Raw genomic sequence first — 17,157 nt, forward strand, 5'->3', positions numbered from 1 at the left:
GGAATGTTTTGTGTAAATTCATGAAATGGCACAACAACTAAAGAAACAAAAAATGCTTTCTCTATGGAAACAATGACCTAACTAGGTCTAGATAGTGACGACCGCCACTGTGCGATAAAACACAGTGGCGGCAGCCACAGTGTAGTGGGGGGTGAACAATGTTGTTTTCTCATTTCAGCTCTGACAAGACATTTTGCTCACATCAACAGCCCAAATTGCTAAATGGATTTACATCAAACTTGGCATGGAAGTAGAACTTTACACGGATAACAATCTTTTTAGGTTTGTTATAAATACGTTCAGTCATTTTTGAGATAAAAGAATTAAAACTCAAAGTGTGTTTTAACACTTTTGAATATCTCTACTGTTTTAATTCGTGAGTCATTACAAACCATGTCAACCACTTTGATTTTTTTTACAAAACGTGATTGGCTGGATTAGGGCGAAATTTTTATTTCCTGCCATCTTGGAAGGAATGAGTCAGCTCCGATTTGCGAGTTGTGCACTGTGATAAAAAAACATTTTCACTGGCATAAGGGGCCAACCCCAAAGGTGTACAATCCCTTCGTAGTAGTCAGGGGTACCTTTGACTGCCAATCTGTGCCTGACTGATGAGTCCCTTCCGACCTACAAGTTTCAAGCACTGTAAAAACAATAACAAACAAAGCGAAAAACGAAAATAGGTGTCTGGTTTTGATAGGAAAGCATGAGGTGGGGCGCAGGTCCTGTATCCAACCCATCTGCACAGTGCCCATTGTCGGGTGGCAACAGGCCTGGCCCAAGGTTATGTACATTAGGGGAGTTGCCTATCTACAGATATATTTAAGTCTGAGATTCCATAGTAAAGGCATCTTTTGTTTCTCAATAACGTTGCCATTGTTCGACTAATCTGCATAAAACATTTGCAAAAAAAGTACATTCCCGTGGCCTAGTCCCTGTGCTCCCCTCCCAGATAGCAGTTTGGGTGTGGAGCCTAGCTACAGGTTAAGCCCTGTGCACAAAACACCCTCTGCACATGGCCAAAGGCTGTGCACATTGGAGTTGGGTGGCCACTGCAGGTAGGACACAGAGCCTGGCTGCAGGCCAGTCCCTGCCGCCAACCCATGGCGCACAGGGCCAAAGGACGTGTACAGCATGGGTTGGGCAGCCACTGTGACGTTAGAGCAGTGGCTGGCCGCAGGCCCGGATCTGCATCCCACCGGAATTGCACTCAGCCAAAGGCCTTGCACAGCATGTGTTGGGTTGCCACAGCATGCACAGGGACTGGCCACAGGCCAACTTTTGCTGTGCATGACGGAAAGCCATGTGCAGCATGGCTTGGCTTTTACAGCCAACCCCGCTGCGCATAGCCAAAGGCCATGCACAGCATGGGTTGGAGCAGAAGCGACCTGTGCAGGTAAGAGCGGTGAGAGCCGGGTGGGGGGGGTTTCGAAAGACGACAATGAGGGAAAATGAATTATTTATTTAATTTTCCCTTGTGGTCATTTGTCGAATCCCCCCCAAACCCCACCCGGCCCCGCCCGGCCCCACCGCTCTTACCTGCACGGGACGTGGGCTGGGTAGGAGTCCCACAGCAGTTTGGCCACATAACACACAACATATCTCACGGTCGATCGCCATGAACAAAACACATTGTTGGTAATGTCAGAGATATTAAATAAGTAGTTATCTAGAGAACAACACGGTGGTCAAATGTGAGTTATGTTGTGTCTTATGTGCATTCCTAAATATAACTGATGCATTTCAGTTTCGGGTGTTTGAGACAAAAACATCTCACATTCTGGTTTTTGGTTTTGTTTTTGTTTGAAGGGGGGGTCATGCTATGTAATATAGACATAAAAAATGTATAATATCAAATTTCAACGTTACACTGGCTTGGGGATGAGCAAGCTTAACACTCGCTAGGTCATTGCAAGCCATGACGTCACCCACAAAATAATCAGCAGTATTGGGCATTTGAGTGCTCACCACCAGTCTCATACATCCAGGTCATTACCTTGGCGATATTTCAGCAACAGATCCCAGATAGACCTTCGGGAATAGGGGTCCACACCGGATGTTGGCTCATCCAAAACCACAACCTTTGCTTCCCCCACAAATGCCAAGGCAACAGAGAGCTTCCTCTGCATCCCACCTGCAAGACGCAAACAGGGGAAACAAATCAGAGCATAGGTACGAGAAGTGCGCACTAAGAGGAGGGCAAAAAACATGTTTGTGTCCAACACTATGGTTTACAAAAGCTTTCTGTGGTCCGGAATCAGCATTCTACCTGACATATTAAGAAAACATACCACAATGTATTGTTATTTTTTTATATCAACGAGTGTCCCACTTACCTTGCCGCTGTTAGTTGCTCATAAGCCTTGCGACGGAGTGCACCTAAACTGAGGGTGTTCTTAACTGAGGATCACATTTTTTGAGCATCAGTCTCAACCTATGTCTGTGTTAATATCCCTCATTTCGTTGTGGCATCTGATCCTGAGACGTTTATGGCAATATGTCTGTGCTTTTGTTGTTTGTGTCTTCTCATATGGGTATGCCTCAGCATTCTTTTTCTCGAAGTGTCCCCTATCCTACTAACTGCAATTGTAGGCGATGCCAATGAATACCTCGATGTGAGTTATCAGCTACCTGTACTTCTCAAATAAATACAAAAAGTTCAAACCACATCATGCTTCAGTAAAGCAACTGAACACTAGCTAAAATGATCTGAAGACGTGAGTCTGACATAAAATAAACACATTTCTGCCACAAATAACTAAAGTAAAAGCACTTCTTTGGAAAGAGGTTGGAATGAGACATCTATAATCACCTGACAGGTGCTGAGCCTCTTCATCTCTCTTCTGGGGGATGCCCACGTCTTCCAGCATGCCCTCCATCTCCTTCTCCGCCTTCTCCTTGGATTTGCCTTTCAGTTGGGCATAGAAGAGGATGTGCTCTGCCACAGTCAGGCTGAAATAAAGGAGTCAGGGTCAGAAAAGCATTGCATTTATGCACACAGGAGCTTAGTATGCATGTATGCCTATCGAACAATAAACAGCTACAGAGAAAGTAGGTTTATTTTTCAAGACTTTGAGATAGTAAAGCATTTGTTTAACAACATAATTCATGGGACACATATTACATGGCGAAGCAAACACCCCCCCCCCCCCAGTTTGGCACGGTTGAAGGGAAGGGGAAGGCGAGATACCCTCACGTAAAGGAAAATTGTCATTTCCATTAATTAAAGAACACCCATGACTTTATGAAAGCAGGTGTAATGTGTAATGTGTGATCTTGCAGCACTACTAGCCAGTCATTACCTCCTAATGTTGTAGCTGGGGACAGGGGTGTTATCCTCATAGCCTGAAAGCATTTTCGGCACTGAGTGACAAGGTCATAGGCTAGTCTGTCTTAAGCATTTCAGTGTGAATCAAAAGAGGGAGCAGTGCTTAATTTGTAAAAAAATAAGTGCCAGGGCTCTCGTCAGGAGGTCACTACAGCTTGCACCACACATCGCCACTGCTATGCTACCAATGGTAGTAACAACACAACTACTAACCATCACACTACAAGTGTGACAATTCAGACTATTTCAGGCCCCCAAAGCTATAAGAATGGCTTGGGTGGCAGGTAACAGTAATTTTTAATGTACATTGAATGTATAATTAACTTTTCTTGTCATCCACTCTACATTCCCCAGACAGCGCCACCTTGAGGTAGACTCTCACAAGCGCTGTGTGGACAATTAAGTGTTGATGTCGAGCAGCGGAAAGCACCGGCTCAAATAAAGCACTGAGAGTGTGTGACTGTTCATGTGACTTTAGCAGCGGCTTCAGCCAACAATGGCAATCCGAGGCAAGACAGGTCGTACCGGGATCCAGCGTTTTCCCAGATGGCTGGAAGGGTAGGGTGGGCCGGTTTTGTTATTGCGGGCCGATTCTGTAGCAGCACAGCAATTTAAAAAGCATCCGCTGCCCAGTTCCTTGTATACACAGCAGTTTTCAGGAAACAATAAAAGTATCAAGATAACTCTGGTGATTGATGTTCCTGCTGAAAAGAGATGGACTGTTGTCTAGTGGCAGTTTTGACTCATGTAAGGTAGCGCAGAAGGTTAACATGCCTGCTGCAAAGAACTGTACCTTGCAGACCACAGAACAGTATTTTAAGTGCATAGCTCAGTGGGTTACTGCTTTGTCACTGAGATCCTTTTATTACTGTGCAGTTCAAAAGCTACAATTGTAATCTAGCACAGAGATCCATTAATGGCCATCAAAGAGCGGCATGCAAACTGCATGGTATAGGTTAGAACGTTATGTTTTTTACCAGTCTTTCATTATCCTAAAGTTGCTAAAAAAAGGTTTGCTTGGGTAGAAATAAATTCTTACTCGTAAAGTCAACCCTAACTGCTGTTATGTTCTGAATCATGAGTTTGTGCTTCTCCAAACACTCTTAAAAAATGACTACTTTGTAGTCTCCTTTGTCTTATGTAACATTTTCTATACACTAATTTATACACGTTTGACTCATTGTCTCTGTATGTGGGTGTGATGTAAAGTGCTACGACACCCTACACTGGTATGAGAGGCACTATAAAACAAATGAAATACCTGTGAGAGGGGGCTATGGAGAGATGAGAGGCAATGGTGGAGGGTGATAGTGAAGGAATCATTGAAAAGACCCAACAATGATTTCATCATTTCCTATTCTTTAAAAGCTAATGCAATTGAATATATAATGAAACATGTGTTGTAAAATGCTCTATTTTATCCAATCACAGAGCATACAAGCCCCCATAATAACAACAGCTAACCCTAACACTGATATTAACATTGAAACCTCAAAGTCCACACCAGAAAGGCCAAAGATATCAATATGAATGCTTATTTGGACACGTATACAGCACGCTTTACAAACTCAAATGTGTTGGAACTGTTTGTGCTTCGTGACAGCATGAAGATAAAAGGCATGTTGCCATGAAGCACAAACATCTCTCATTTAAAACTGATCTTGAAAGGATGCGATGGGAGGCAAATTCAAAACTTTGGCCATTATGGTACAACAGATCCCTACAGCATGTGCTTTATCTCCCCCGGCAGTCTAACAGGCTTCCACATCATCAGATTGGCCAACACCAAAATACAGTCATATCCAACGGCGGGGCGGGGTGGAGAAGCTCACTGACAAACATGTTACCAGCCTAATGCAAGAGGTACCAAACACTTCAAGAGACTACTTCCCTGGCCATCAAGCCATAAAGTGTGTCTTTGCCAGAAGACTTCATGTGACTATGAACATCTCTTTTGTCCCTCCAGACAAAAAAGAGTCCCAGTACCAAATGATAAGTAATGATGGGGCACAATGACACCACTCAGCACAAATTCACTAAAGACTGCACTTCTTTGAAAATACTGCAGCCATCTTTAGATTCCTTTTCTGTTACCATTTCATTGGTAAGTATAAGGTGAGAATTACAGAAACAAATATTTGTATCTTTTTCCATTCCATAATTTTAGATCCAGTAACATATTGTAATAATATTTTTTCTGTGACTTTGCTTATCATATAGAAATGGGAACCACCATTCCATTTATATGAAAGGACATTACATAGAGGGTTAGTATGGCCTTTAGGACTATTCATAGATTGCACTATGGGCCATACAGTAAATGTTTGGGATCATCTGGGTCTTGTCTTAGAGGCTGTGACAAAATAGAGTAGAGACCTTCTATCATGGGATTTGGAACTGTTGGGAAATAAAGAGGCATTTGATGGTGAACCCTGGATGGGTAACGGGTGTCCCTTTTTTGGCCCTTCCATTAGAGTTCAAATATGATTTGGGATACCAACCGGTTAATGTGAATGATAGGGGACATTGGGGTAGTCTATTTTACTAAAGGATGATGTTTATAGTTATGAACATGACACACAAATTACATTGTTGTAAGGAATGAAAAGCAGGATCAGGCTGAGGTGTGGGGTGCAGGATGGGAGGCAGGAGGGGCTTCTGAAATCGTCTAGACTGGTGGTCTTCAAGCTGTGGGTCGGAGTCAGGGTGTGAATGGATGTCATTGGCTATGTCCCTCAAGAACACAGATGAGCATCATGCTGAAAAATGTTCAAAAACAGTTTAGAGAGTTAGTAAAAGATGACAAAGTGACTGTGAGCCACTCTTTAATGTGTCATCGGTAAAGTCTTTTCTTAGTCATGTCCTGGATTAGATACCAAAGAAGCCTTAAAAAAAAACACAGCTGATAAGTTAACGTAACTGCAATGTTGAAATTGAAAAATATGTTTAGAGCTGCCAAGTGCCCCATGTCTTGGGCAACACATTTAGCCATAACTGGTCTTTTGGGTAAAACCACACTGCATTTAGGACTTGTACGTTCACTTTTAACACTGTAAGGATAGGCTTCAAAATCCTGGCTCTTTTGTCTAAAATGTCAGGATTGGCTTAAGATGTCACATGTGCCTAGGGGCCAAATGTCACCTTGGAGGAATGATATGTCAAATGAAACGGAAAGAACGAACATCAATTCAATTCAATTTGGAACTCAAATGAGGTCCACATAAAACAGAATGATACAGGCAATAATGTTAATGTTAATATACATTTAAAACATAAAAGAAAATGCAAAACCATTTTGACAAACAACTTACACCTAGATTCATCAATGTAAAATCGGCTCCCAAAGGGCCAGATTCTGAGAATCTGGCCCTTTGCGAGCGCTATATTTGCATTTGGGATTCATCATCCCAAATGCAAAAATCGCAATTACAGAAATCGCTTAATTGCGAAGAGTCGCATTTAAGGAATCTCAATTAGAGATTCCTTAAATGCTATTCATGAACCTTTTAAAAATTGCGAATTCGCAATCTGGGGCCGCTATTTACCGCGAAGTGTAACTTCGTGGTAAATAGTGAAAACTTAGAAAAATGCGCTTTAGTGCATTTTTCTAAGTTGTATGTTACACACACACATGTCCTTTGGACATGTGTGTGCGCAACACCTGTGTACATTTGCATTTCAGGGGTGCTACAGGGTGTCCTTTGGACACCCTGGCACCCTTGAAATCGCTTCCTTATTTGCGATTCGCTAATTGCTAATCGCAAATAAGGATTGACTCCCCATTCATTCCTATGGGCCTTTGGCCTTTGGCCCATAGGAATGAATGGGGAGTCATTCCTTATTTGCGATTAGCAATTAGCGAATCGCAAATAAGGAAGCAGTACAAATCGCATTTAATTGTGCGATTTCTACATGAATCCCGTTTTGCGAGTCTTTAATAGCAATTCCTTAATAATCACTATTAAGGACTCGCAAATCGGGACATTGATGAATCTGGGGGTTAATTCCTAGGATAAAACAAAAAATGTCGAGATTCAGCTGCCATCTTAACAATACATTTTAAAAACTTTGGCCTTAAAATATAACGGTGAGGAAAGTGCAGTGCAAGACAAACAAATAATAAGTGATTAACATCGTGAATACCCATATTTTTTTTAAACAGTTTTTATCATATTTTTAAACATTAGCCAGCACAGGAGCAATTGAGTCATATATGCGACAAGTTTAACATTATTACCGATAAGTACTACATTCAAGAATACAGAGGTTACATTTCGATAGTTTCTCGACTGGCACCCCTCCACCACTTTTGGTTAAGCATGGCCCTCACCCAATGCATCTTCTTGGGAAACCGGATTAGTGGCCGACAAATTATGGGTCAAATGTACAGGGGCTTCTATTGTCCGTTTCAGCCTAGGTCATCTCTAGGTTGTAGTATCTTAACCATGGCTGCCAAACGTTTCTAAACTTTTTGGGACACCCTCTGGCGGCATATGTAGTTTTCTCTGCCCCCATATATAGGTCCATGCTAGCCTGCCATTCCACCATAGTAGGCAACTCTGTTTTACCCCAATATCTGACATTGTCACGCTTAGCAACTATGAGTACCAAATTGCTCAGTAGGAGTTTGTACCTGGGATTATCAGCATCAGTGGGAATGCCCAGGAGAACATATTTCGGATCCATAGGGATCTGGGTTTCCAATATATCACTTAATTCCTTTATTGTTAGTGACCAGTATCTCTGTATTTGCTGGCAGTCCCACAGGTTTATGCCGATATTAAAAGATTACAGTTTTTCCTTAGATTTGGAGCTAGACCTGTTTTCTGTTAATACGTTCAGAGGAATTAAATTCATGCAAAATAATGTCCAAAAACAGGGGCGTGGCTTGACACCAGCCAAGATGGAAGCGTAGAGCGAGTGCTCCGCTGGGGCCTCTAAGAAAGACCATATTAACGGCACATAATCCATCAACTGTGTCGCTGGACTATCCAAACGAAGACGCCAGGGAGTTGCCCCTGGGCTGGCAGCCGAAAGCAGGGCCTGTGGAAGCCTATCTCCGAGAGTGACAGAGACAGGCCTATATGATTGGCAGGCCCGGACAGCGGCGGTGATGTGGGCGACATCGCTTAACCCGAGAGCCTGGATCGGATTTCGAGGCCCAGGAAGGAGGAGGCGAGGACCGAGGTGTGGACGATCGAGGCCGGAGCCTATCTGTGGCCTAATGCCCTAGCCCAGCAGGAAAGCATACACTGGGAATCGACGGGCTGCGGTGTTTGATGACTACTCCATGGGGAAATTTCAAGCAGACCATGCGGGTTTTGGGAGCACCCATCGAATCGGCCAACTCGCGCTGGGACCCCCCCGAGAAGCCACATACATCCGGAGCCGGGGCAGAAACCTGGATACGGCGGGACCCCACCCCAGATGGTGAGCTGCAGGGGCACTGCCCCGAAACATAGAAATGGACCCCAGGCAGCCTGTGGTGTGTGCGAGGTACAGCGGTCTGCCCATTCTGTGCCCGGGAGTACCTCTAGTGCTCTAAAGAAGGAGTGGACCTCAAGGTTCAGGCGATACAGCGGAAAGAAGGCCCCGGGCCTAACAGCACAGATTGGCAGCATCTGGCATGGGGGACCCCGCCCTGAGATACCCACGAAAGACAGTCAGGGAGAGGCCCAATTGCCCACCAAAGTGCAGAGTGGGGAACAGAAGAAACTTCCCCTTGTCCCACCCCTTCAACAGCGAGACGCAGGGGCCATCACTGCTTGCATGGGTGGAGGTGCTACTGCTACCTGCGCATAGTCAGTGGAGTAGACTGTGGGACCAAGGAAGGTACCCTCCAGCGTTTTGGCTCCATATAAATGGATAGTGAGCAAATTACATGGCAATCCAACTGCTGGACTGGAGACACGGGGTAGGGGAGCATTATTGGACGCAAAGTGCAGTCGCAGCCCCTAACGGAGGTAGGCCCCGCCATGACGAAACCGAAGGGCGCCCCACCCCCAGTACAATCCAACAACCTAGACAAGTATGCAGTCCCGCGACAATCGGCATCGACGGAGTGACTGACAACAATGAGGTGACAGCTAAACCCTGCCTAGGAGCAATTATGACGACCATCCAAGTTCTGGGTACGATCCTAGAGACAAAGATAGATTAGGTCACGATTGAGATGAACCAAATGTGAGCGGATAAGCATAAGACCTCGGCGAGAGTGACCACGGCCTAAACAAATATTGTGGAGTTGCAATCTACAACACGCAAACTGGAAGAAAGAGTACACCAATTGATGCACCAACACAATCAAATGGCCCTGAAGCTGGAGGATCAAGAAGGGAGGGCCCGACGAAACAATATCAGAGTGGTTGCGGTCCCGGAGAGAGCAGAAGGCCCGAGTATGGACCTCTTCCTAGAGGATATTATATTGAACCATCTTAAGCCAAGAGGACTCTCACCCTTATTCACAGTGGAAAGAGCACACAGGGCCCCGGTTCCTCCGCCGAGGCCGGGGGCTGTCCCAGAACAATTATAGCCAAAATCCTAAATTATAGGGACCAGGATGCCATCTTGCAGGTGGCTAGGGTGCACGGAGACGTCCTCTACGAGAACTCGGTCCTGAGATTTTTTCCGGACTTTACTCTGAGGGTGCTGCAGGAGCGACATACCTTCAAAGGGGTGAAGTGCGCCCTGAGAGAAAAAGAAATAAGGTACGTGATGCTGTTTCCAGCCTCGCTCAGGATAATTGACAATGATAAATCCTGGTACTTTACAGTGCCATCGGAGGTTCAGCAATGGTTGGAAGAGGGGCACCACCAGAAACACACCCAACATCGAGAGGATGACTGGCGAGGAATCTGGAACAGCAACCTGGAGTCCCCAAATCGACAAGAAGAGGATGAGAGTTATGAAAAATGATCCAGAGGCTCGCGTTCAGTGAGTCCTACTGTCGGAGGAGCAAAACCCAGGAAGTAACAGAGACTGGCTGATGCCAATGGACTGAGCATAATGCAGACGATGTGTTGCAGGTACAGGTCGGGACCTGCTAGGTAAGTGACTAGGCTCGATACCACAGACAATTATGCATGGTACACTGCTGCAATGGGTCATTGCATGGGCTTGAGCAATATAGCAACACTCAAAAGTGTTGGGGCTGGACTAGGGCTTTGGAAGGGGTCCGGTGTGGTGGTACCCGGCAGTCCTACACCAGTTGACGGTTTCTTGGGTGGCAGGCGCTCTGCTAGTGGGGAATGTAGGTAGTTTTAGATGTACAAGGCTGACTAGCAGGTAGGGGGGTAGTTGTTCAGGGGGTTTTCCTTTTTCTTCTTTACAGTTGAGCTACAAATAATTCAGAAACAATGCACCACCAATTAGCAGTTGAGACCCAAGACTCTAAGCTGTATACTGATCCTCAAGGGAGAGTAGGGACTAACCGGAGGGGTGGGTTGGGAGGGGGGAATGGATGCACAAACTGCCCAGATGGCTGCACAACAAACTAGAAAGCTGAAAGTACTGTCTTGGAATATGAACGGTCTCAGGGATAAAATAAAACGGACTATGATGTTACAATATTTGCATAGACACTCACCAGACATAGTGCTCCTGCAAGAGGCTCAGCTCAAAGTCAATAATTATCTAGCACTGAATCAATTTGGGTACACACTCCTGATACATGCCGGGTTTACAACTGGCTCTAGGGGTACTGCTATACTTATTAAGAAATCAGTTCCCTTTGTGGTGAATCACACATGGTGTGATCGCATGGGATGCTATGCTGCCCTGTCCGGAATGTGGGAGGAACACACTTTGACCATTTGCTAGGCATACATACCCCCACGACTACACGGGACTACGCTTCCAGAGCTTAGTAAACTAATACTCGAGATTCCCACGGGCTCTCTGATTCTGGGTGGGGACATGAATGACATGATGGCCCCGGACATAGATAGAGATACAAATCCCTCCAAAACCCATGGACACCAACCATTGAGCACCTTTGTGAACGCGCTGGGACTGGTAGACCTTTGGAGAAGCCACAAACCCAGGATGAGACAATATAAACACATCTCAGCAGCGCATGGAAGTGGGTCGCAGCTCAACTACAGCTTCACACACACCACCTCGTGAGACTCTTTCAGGGAGGGTGTCACAAGGTGCGAGGGATATCGGACCATCACCGGTGGACGTGTATATGTATGGCCCGGTACGGGATTGGTCTCTCCCTCTGAGGCTGGACCCCTACTTATTTAGGGATAAGGAGCCGGGACCGATTTTAGGAACACACAGAACAATACTTTACAGAAAATACTGGCTCTGTGCAGTCTGACTGTATACTTTCGGAGGCATATAATGAGGTGGCCAGGGATTTTGTGCAGGCGACAATCGGGACTAAGCGTAAAGAAAAGCGTGAGCAGTGTGACAATTTGGAGCTAGAGATTATGAATCTTGAGCTGGAACTGGGAGCAGACCCTGGGAGCGACACCGGGCATAAACACGCACTCTGGAAGAAAATGCTGCTCGTCCACATGCAATCGCCACACAGAGGAGGGTATACGATTTGGACGATAAGGCCAATAAATTAATTGCATGCCTGGAAAGGAGGGATAGGAGTTGAAACTGGGTTTCTGCGATTCGGACAGTGGAGGGCTTGCAGAGCGGGACTGGTGCAGATATTGCTGAAGTATTTGCAGGATACTATGAGGACATTTATCAGTCGCAGACCCAACGGGGGGAGGAGGACTGTTATGAACTGCTCAAAGACATGGGATTGCAGACACTTGCGACAGCCGATAGAGAGGCGCTGGACTCGGACTTGAGTATGGAGGAAGTAGAAAGTGCCATACGGGATTTACAGCCCGCAAAAGCAGCAGGCCCGATTGCGCTCCCTACAGAATTGTACAAGTGTATAGTGGGGAAGCCTTCCCCACACATGCTCAATATGTTTCCAGAGGCAAGAGACAAGGGTCAACTCGCAGAAGACGTGAGGATGGCGACCATAGTGGTCATCCTAAAAAAGGGAAAATTCCACAACCTCTGCCGTTCCTATAGACTCATTTCCCTCTTGATCTTTGAAGCCAAATTATTGGCTAAGGTCATCACAAATTGATTAAGCCCAGTCATACAGTCCCTGATTCACCCAGATCAGTCAGGCTTCTTGCCGCACAGGAGCACTAGGCTCAATATTTGCAGTCTCCATGGTATAATGCATAAGACCCAAAAGCAACCAGATATACCTACCGCACTTTTGTCACTCGATGCTTGGATGCCATTTGATAGTATTGAATGGACTTACTTATTTGCCATCCTAGATAAGATGGGATTTAGCCAAAACCTACAAAAGTGGATAGGGCTCTTATATACTGCTCTGCTGGCGCGAGTTAGAGTCAACGGGCCATATCCAGAGCTTTCAAACTTCACAGGGGCACGCAACAGGGCTGCCCGCTGTCGCCGATGTTTTTTGGGATGGCACTTGAACCGTTGGCTGCCTGGATACGGAGAGATACGCTGGTGAGAGGCATCAATCTAGGTGGAGGTTGGGAGGAGCACATCTCCCTGTATGCGGACGACATGTTGCTCTATGCCCATAGACCTCGACAAACATTCCACAGGCTCATCCATATAGTACAGACTTTTGGTAATGCATAAACTGGGATCAATCCCTGGTGTTCTCCCTGGCGGGCAAGCTCCCAGCCCTGATGTCGACATGGACGGAGCTGGTCCAGAAATAAACGTTTAAATACCTGGGCATATCGATAACAAAGTTAGAGGCAGAATGTTAGACCTTGCCCCATTGGCGTGGGTCTCCCTTCCATTTTTGCTGTTGCCTCGTGTATTTGTGCTGGTGTTAGATGCTTTGGGCACTGTGCCACTGCTGTCCAGTGCCGCAGTGCAAGTGCTCCCTACTGTAAATTGATGTACTAATTATTGGTTCGATGTTTGGCTATTTGGTTTACTTGTCAGACCCTAGTACAGTGCACTGAGTGTGCCCGGGGCTTCTAAATCCAAATGCTGCTGGTGGACTTGCAGCACTGGTTGTACCACCCACAGATGCAGCCTTGTAAAATGTGTCTAAGGTCTGCCATTGCAGAACCTACGTGCAGTCTGGTACTGTCATGCTGACTGGTCAAGTGCACCCACTTGCCAGTCCCTAAACCTTCACTTTTCTTCATATCAGACACCCCTATGGTAGGCCCAAGGGCAGGGTGCATTGTAAGTATACAATCAATCAATCAATCAATCAACACAATTTGTATAGCGCACTACTCACCCAGTAGGGTCTCAAGGTGCTGGGGGGAGGGGTTTGTTACTGCTCGAAAAGCCAGGTCTTGAGTTGTTTCCTGAAGGAGAGGTGGTCCTTGGTCAGCCGTAGGTGGATGGGGAGGGAGTTCCATGTCTTGGCCGCCAGGTAGGAGAAGGATCTTCCTCCAGCGGTGGATCTGCGAATGCGTGGCACGGCGGCGAGGGCGAGGCTGGATGATCGTAGCTGACGGGTGGGTGTGTAGAAAGTGAGGCGGCTGTTGAGGTACTTCGGGCCTATGTCGTGGAGAGTCTTGTGTGCGTGGGTGAGGAGTCTGAACGTGATCCTCTTGTTGACGGGGAGCCAGTGCAGGTCTCTCAGATGGGTAGAGATGTGGCTGCGGCGAGAGATGTCCAGGATGAGTCGTGCGTAGGCGTTCTGCATGCTCTGGAGTCTTTTCTGTAGTTTAGCAGTGGTTCCTGCGCAGAGGGTGTTCCAGTAGTCCAGTCGGCTGGTGACAAGTGCCTGGGTGACTGTCTTCCTGGTTTCGGTAGGGATCCATCTGAAGGTCTTACGGAGCATGCGCAGGGTGTTGAAGCACGATGACGATACAGCGTTGACTTGTCTGGTCATCGAGAGGGAGGAGTCCAGGATGAAGCCCAGGTTTCGTGCGTGGTCCGTTGGCTTGGGGGTGGTGCCCAGGGCAGGGGGCCACCAGGAGTCGTCCCAGGCGGAGGGTGATGATCCCAGGGTGAGGACTTCCGTCTTGTCTGAGTTCAGTTTCAGGCGGCTGTTCTTCATCCACTCGGCGACGTCTTTCATCCCTTCGTGTAGGCTGGCTCTGGTGGTGGCGGGGTCGTTGGTGAGGGAGAGGATCAGCTGGGTGTCGTCGGCGTAGGAGATGATGTTAAGGTTGTGTTGGCGTGCGATGGCTGCGAGGGGGCTCATGTAGACGTTGAAGAGGGTGGGGCGGAGTGAGGATCCTTGTGGTGTGCCGCAGATGACTTCGGTGGCCTTGGATCTGAACAGGGGGAGGCGGACTCTCTGGGTTCTTCCGGCGAGGAACGAGATGATCCACTCCAGTGCCTTCTCTTGGATTCTGTTGTTGCTGAGGCGCTGTACTAGGGTGCGGTGGCAGACAGTGTCGAATGCTGCAGAGAGGTCCAGGAGGATGTCGTCGGTGGCTGCGATGAGGGCGGTCTCGGTGCTGTGGTTGGCTCGGAAGCCGGACTGCGAAGGGTCGAGGGATCCGTTTGTCTTGAGGAAGGCGGCGAGCTGTTTGTTGACGGTCTTCTCGATGACTTTGGCAGGAAAAGGGAGGAGCGAGATGGGGCGGAGGTTCTTGAGGTTGGTGGGGTCCGCTGTTGGTTTCTTCAGGAGGGCGGTGAGCGCGGCGTGCTTCCAGCTCTCCTGGAAGGTGGCGGTGTTGAAGGAGCAGTTGATGATGTCCCGGAGTTAGGGTGCGATGATGGAGTCGGCCTTGTTGAAGACGTGGTGGGGGCAGGGGTCGGTTAGTGATCCGGAGTGGATGGTTTTCATCGTGCGGGTGGTGTCTTCGGTGCTGACCGGGGTCCAGTTGCAGAGGGTGGTGGTGGGGTGCGTTGGTTCGGTGGTTGGATGCGTGGTCTGTGCGCCGAAGCTGTTGTGTATGTCGGCGATCTTGCGGTGGAAGAAGGTGGCGAGTGAGTCGCAGAGGTCTTGCGAGGGTGTGATGTCTTGTTTCCGGCGTTGGGGTTGGAGAACTCTTTGACGATGCTGAAGAGTTACTTGCTGTTGTGGGTGTTGTTGTCCAGTCGTTCTTTGAATGTTGTCCTTTTGGTGGTGCGGATCAGCTGGTGGTGTTTGCGGGTGGCGTTCTTGAGGGCAGTCATGTTTTCTGTGTTCTGGTCATGGCGCCAGGCTTTTTCAAGGGTGCAGCAGTTTTTCTGTAGGTAGGTCATTCCCTGGTGTGTGTGGCCTGTCCTAATAGTGAATTACAGCCATTTTCGTTTTTCACTATGGCAAGGCTACCTGTTGTCCATCGGCCAGAATGAGCAGTTACATTATTACATTTTTATAATCCTAACTGACTCAGAGAACATGGTGGAAATTCGAGTTTAGTATGCCTGGACTCAAAATGATAAAATGCATCTTTTAGTGAAGTTGGTTTTAACATTCTGTGTTTGAAAATACCACTTTTAGAAAGTAGGTATTTTCTTGCCTAACCTTTCAAGCCTGCCTCTGCTATGTTGTGTATTCCTTGTCTGGAGTTTGTGAGTGACAGGGCTGGGGGATTCCAAGAGACAGGACGAGTCAGCCCAGTGGTGAATAGAGAGATCTGCATCTAGATGGGAGGGAGGAGTTGCACCTGAACCTTGAATAGGGCTGTGCCTGCCTTCCACAATGCTGGCTCCACCTCCTGGGGTGCGGCTGATGTATCTGCCCTGCACAGTGAAAGAAGAGAAGGAATGCTGTCAACAAAGTGCTCCAGGGCTGTGCTTTCCCTCCACAATGCTGGCTCCACCTCCTGTGGGCCGTCTGATGTTTCTGCCTTCCACTGTGAAAGGAAAGAAGGAGTCTTGTAAACAGAGTGCTCCAGAACTGGTTTGGACTGGGCAAAGGCCCCACTCCCTTCAGAGAACAAATGATTTTTGGGTATAAATATTGGGACCTTGAAATTAGATCACTTTTGGACTACAAAAAGAAACCTCTGCTGAGGAGAGGAATCTGAAGAAACTGAGGAGAGACTATTCGTAAGCTGAAGTGCTGCTGAGGGGATTGGCCTGCAGTGGTTGCCCTACTGCCAAAGAGAGGAGAAAGAACTTTGTGTACTTTACTTTTGTAGGATCTCCAAGGGCTTGGAAACGAGCTTGCCTCCTGCTGAAGTCTCAGGGACATCAGACTTCATCCCCCAGCTCCCATGAGTTCTTTGGAAGTGCCAGCTGCTGTTTTGGGCCTTATGAGGGACTGCGTGTCGCAAGGAGCTGGAAGCGCGACTCAACGAGGAAGTAGCGTGTCGCCGTCGCTGCTGCTGCCATCGTACTTGTGAAAAAGGGTGTCGCGACTGGAGTTATTGCACTGCAAACACATCGAGAGAAGCGTCTCGCAAAGAAGAGGAAGCATGTCGCCGTCGCTGCTGCCTGCCGTCACACTTCTGAAAAAGTGTGTCGCCGCTGGAGCTGTCTTATTGCACCGCATCGAGGGAAGAGTCTCGCAGCGAGGAAGAAGCATGTCGCTGCTTCTGCCGTCGCACTTCTGAACAAGGATGTCACCACTGGAACTGTCATATTGCACCGCTTCGAGGAAAGCGCCTCGCATCCCCCGAGAAGCGGGCCAACGTCGGAGCTGCTGCCGTCGCATTTCTGAACAAGGATGTCACCGCTGTAGTTGTTGCATCGTGCGGAAGCTTCATACAAACGTGGGAGAAGAGTGTCGCAGCTGAAGCTGTTGCTGTCGCATCGCTGAACAAGGGTGTCGCCACGGCAGTTCACACATCGAACCAAGAACTTCTCGAATCCCTGGAGAAGCGTGCCGCATCTGGAAGATCTTCACGTCTTTATTTCTTTGCACCGGAACTTTGCTGCATTTCCATTGCTGCAACATTACCTGTTGTGGA

The 17,157-nt window shown here is 47.5% G+C and overlaps 1 protein-coding gene across 1 annotated transcript in view; it reads right to left on the minus strand.

Annotated features, from left to right (window-relative positions):
• The window catches only part of ABCA4 (ATP binding cassette subfamily A member 4), a 1,114,059-nt gene that overhangs the window by 519,257 nt on the left and 577,645 nt on the right, over window positions 1-17,157 (minus strand). Inside the window, exons 22-23 of the mRNA XM_078650330.1 lie at window positions 2,813-2,952; window positions 1,997-2,134 (exon numbers count right to left, since the gene is read on the minus strand). Of these exons, the coding sequence (XP_078506456.1) occupies window positions 1,997-2,134; window positions 2,813-2,952 (278 nt within the window). The remainder of the gene's footprint in view (window positions 1-1,996; window positions 2,135-2,812; window positions 2,953-17,157) is intronic.

Source organism: Lissotriton helveticus, chromosome 1_1 (assembly GCF_964261635.1).
Source record: "Lissotriton helveticus chromosome 1_1, aLisHel1.1, whole genome shotgun sequence".
Taxonomy (NCBI): domain Eukaryota; kingdom Metazoa; phylum Chordata; class Amphibia; order Caudata; family Salamandridae; genus Lissotriton; species Lissotriton helveticus.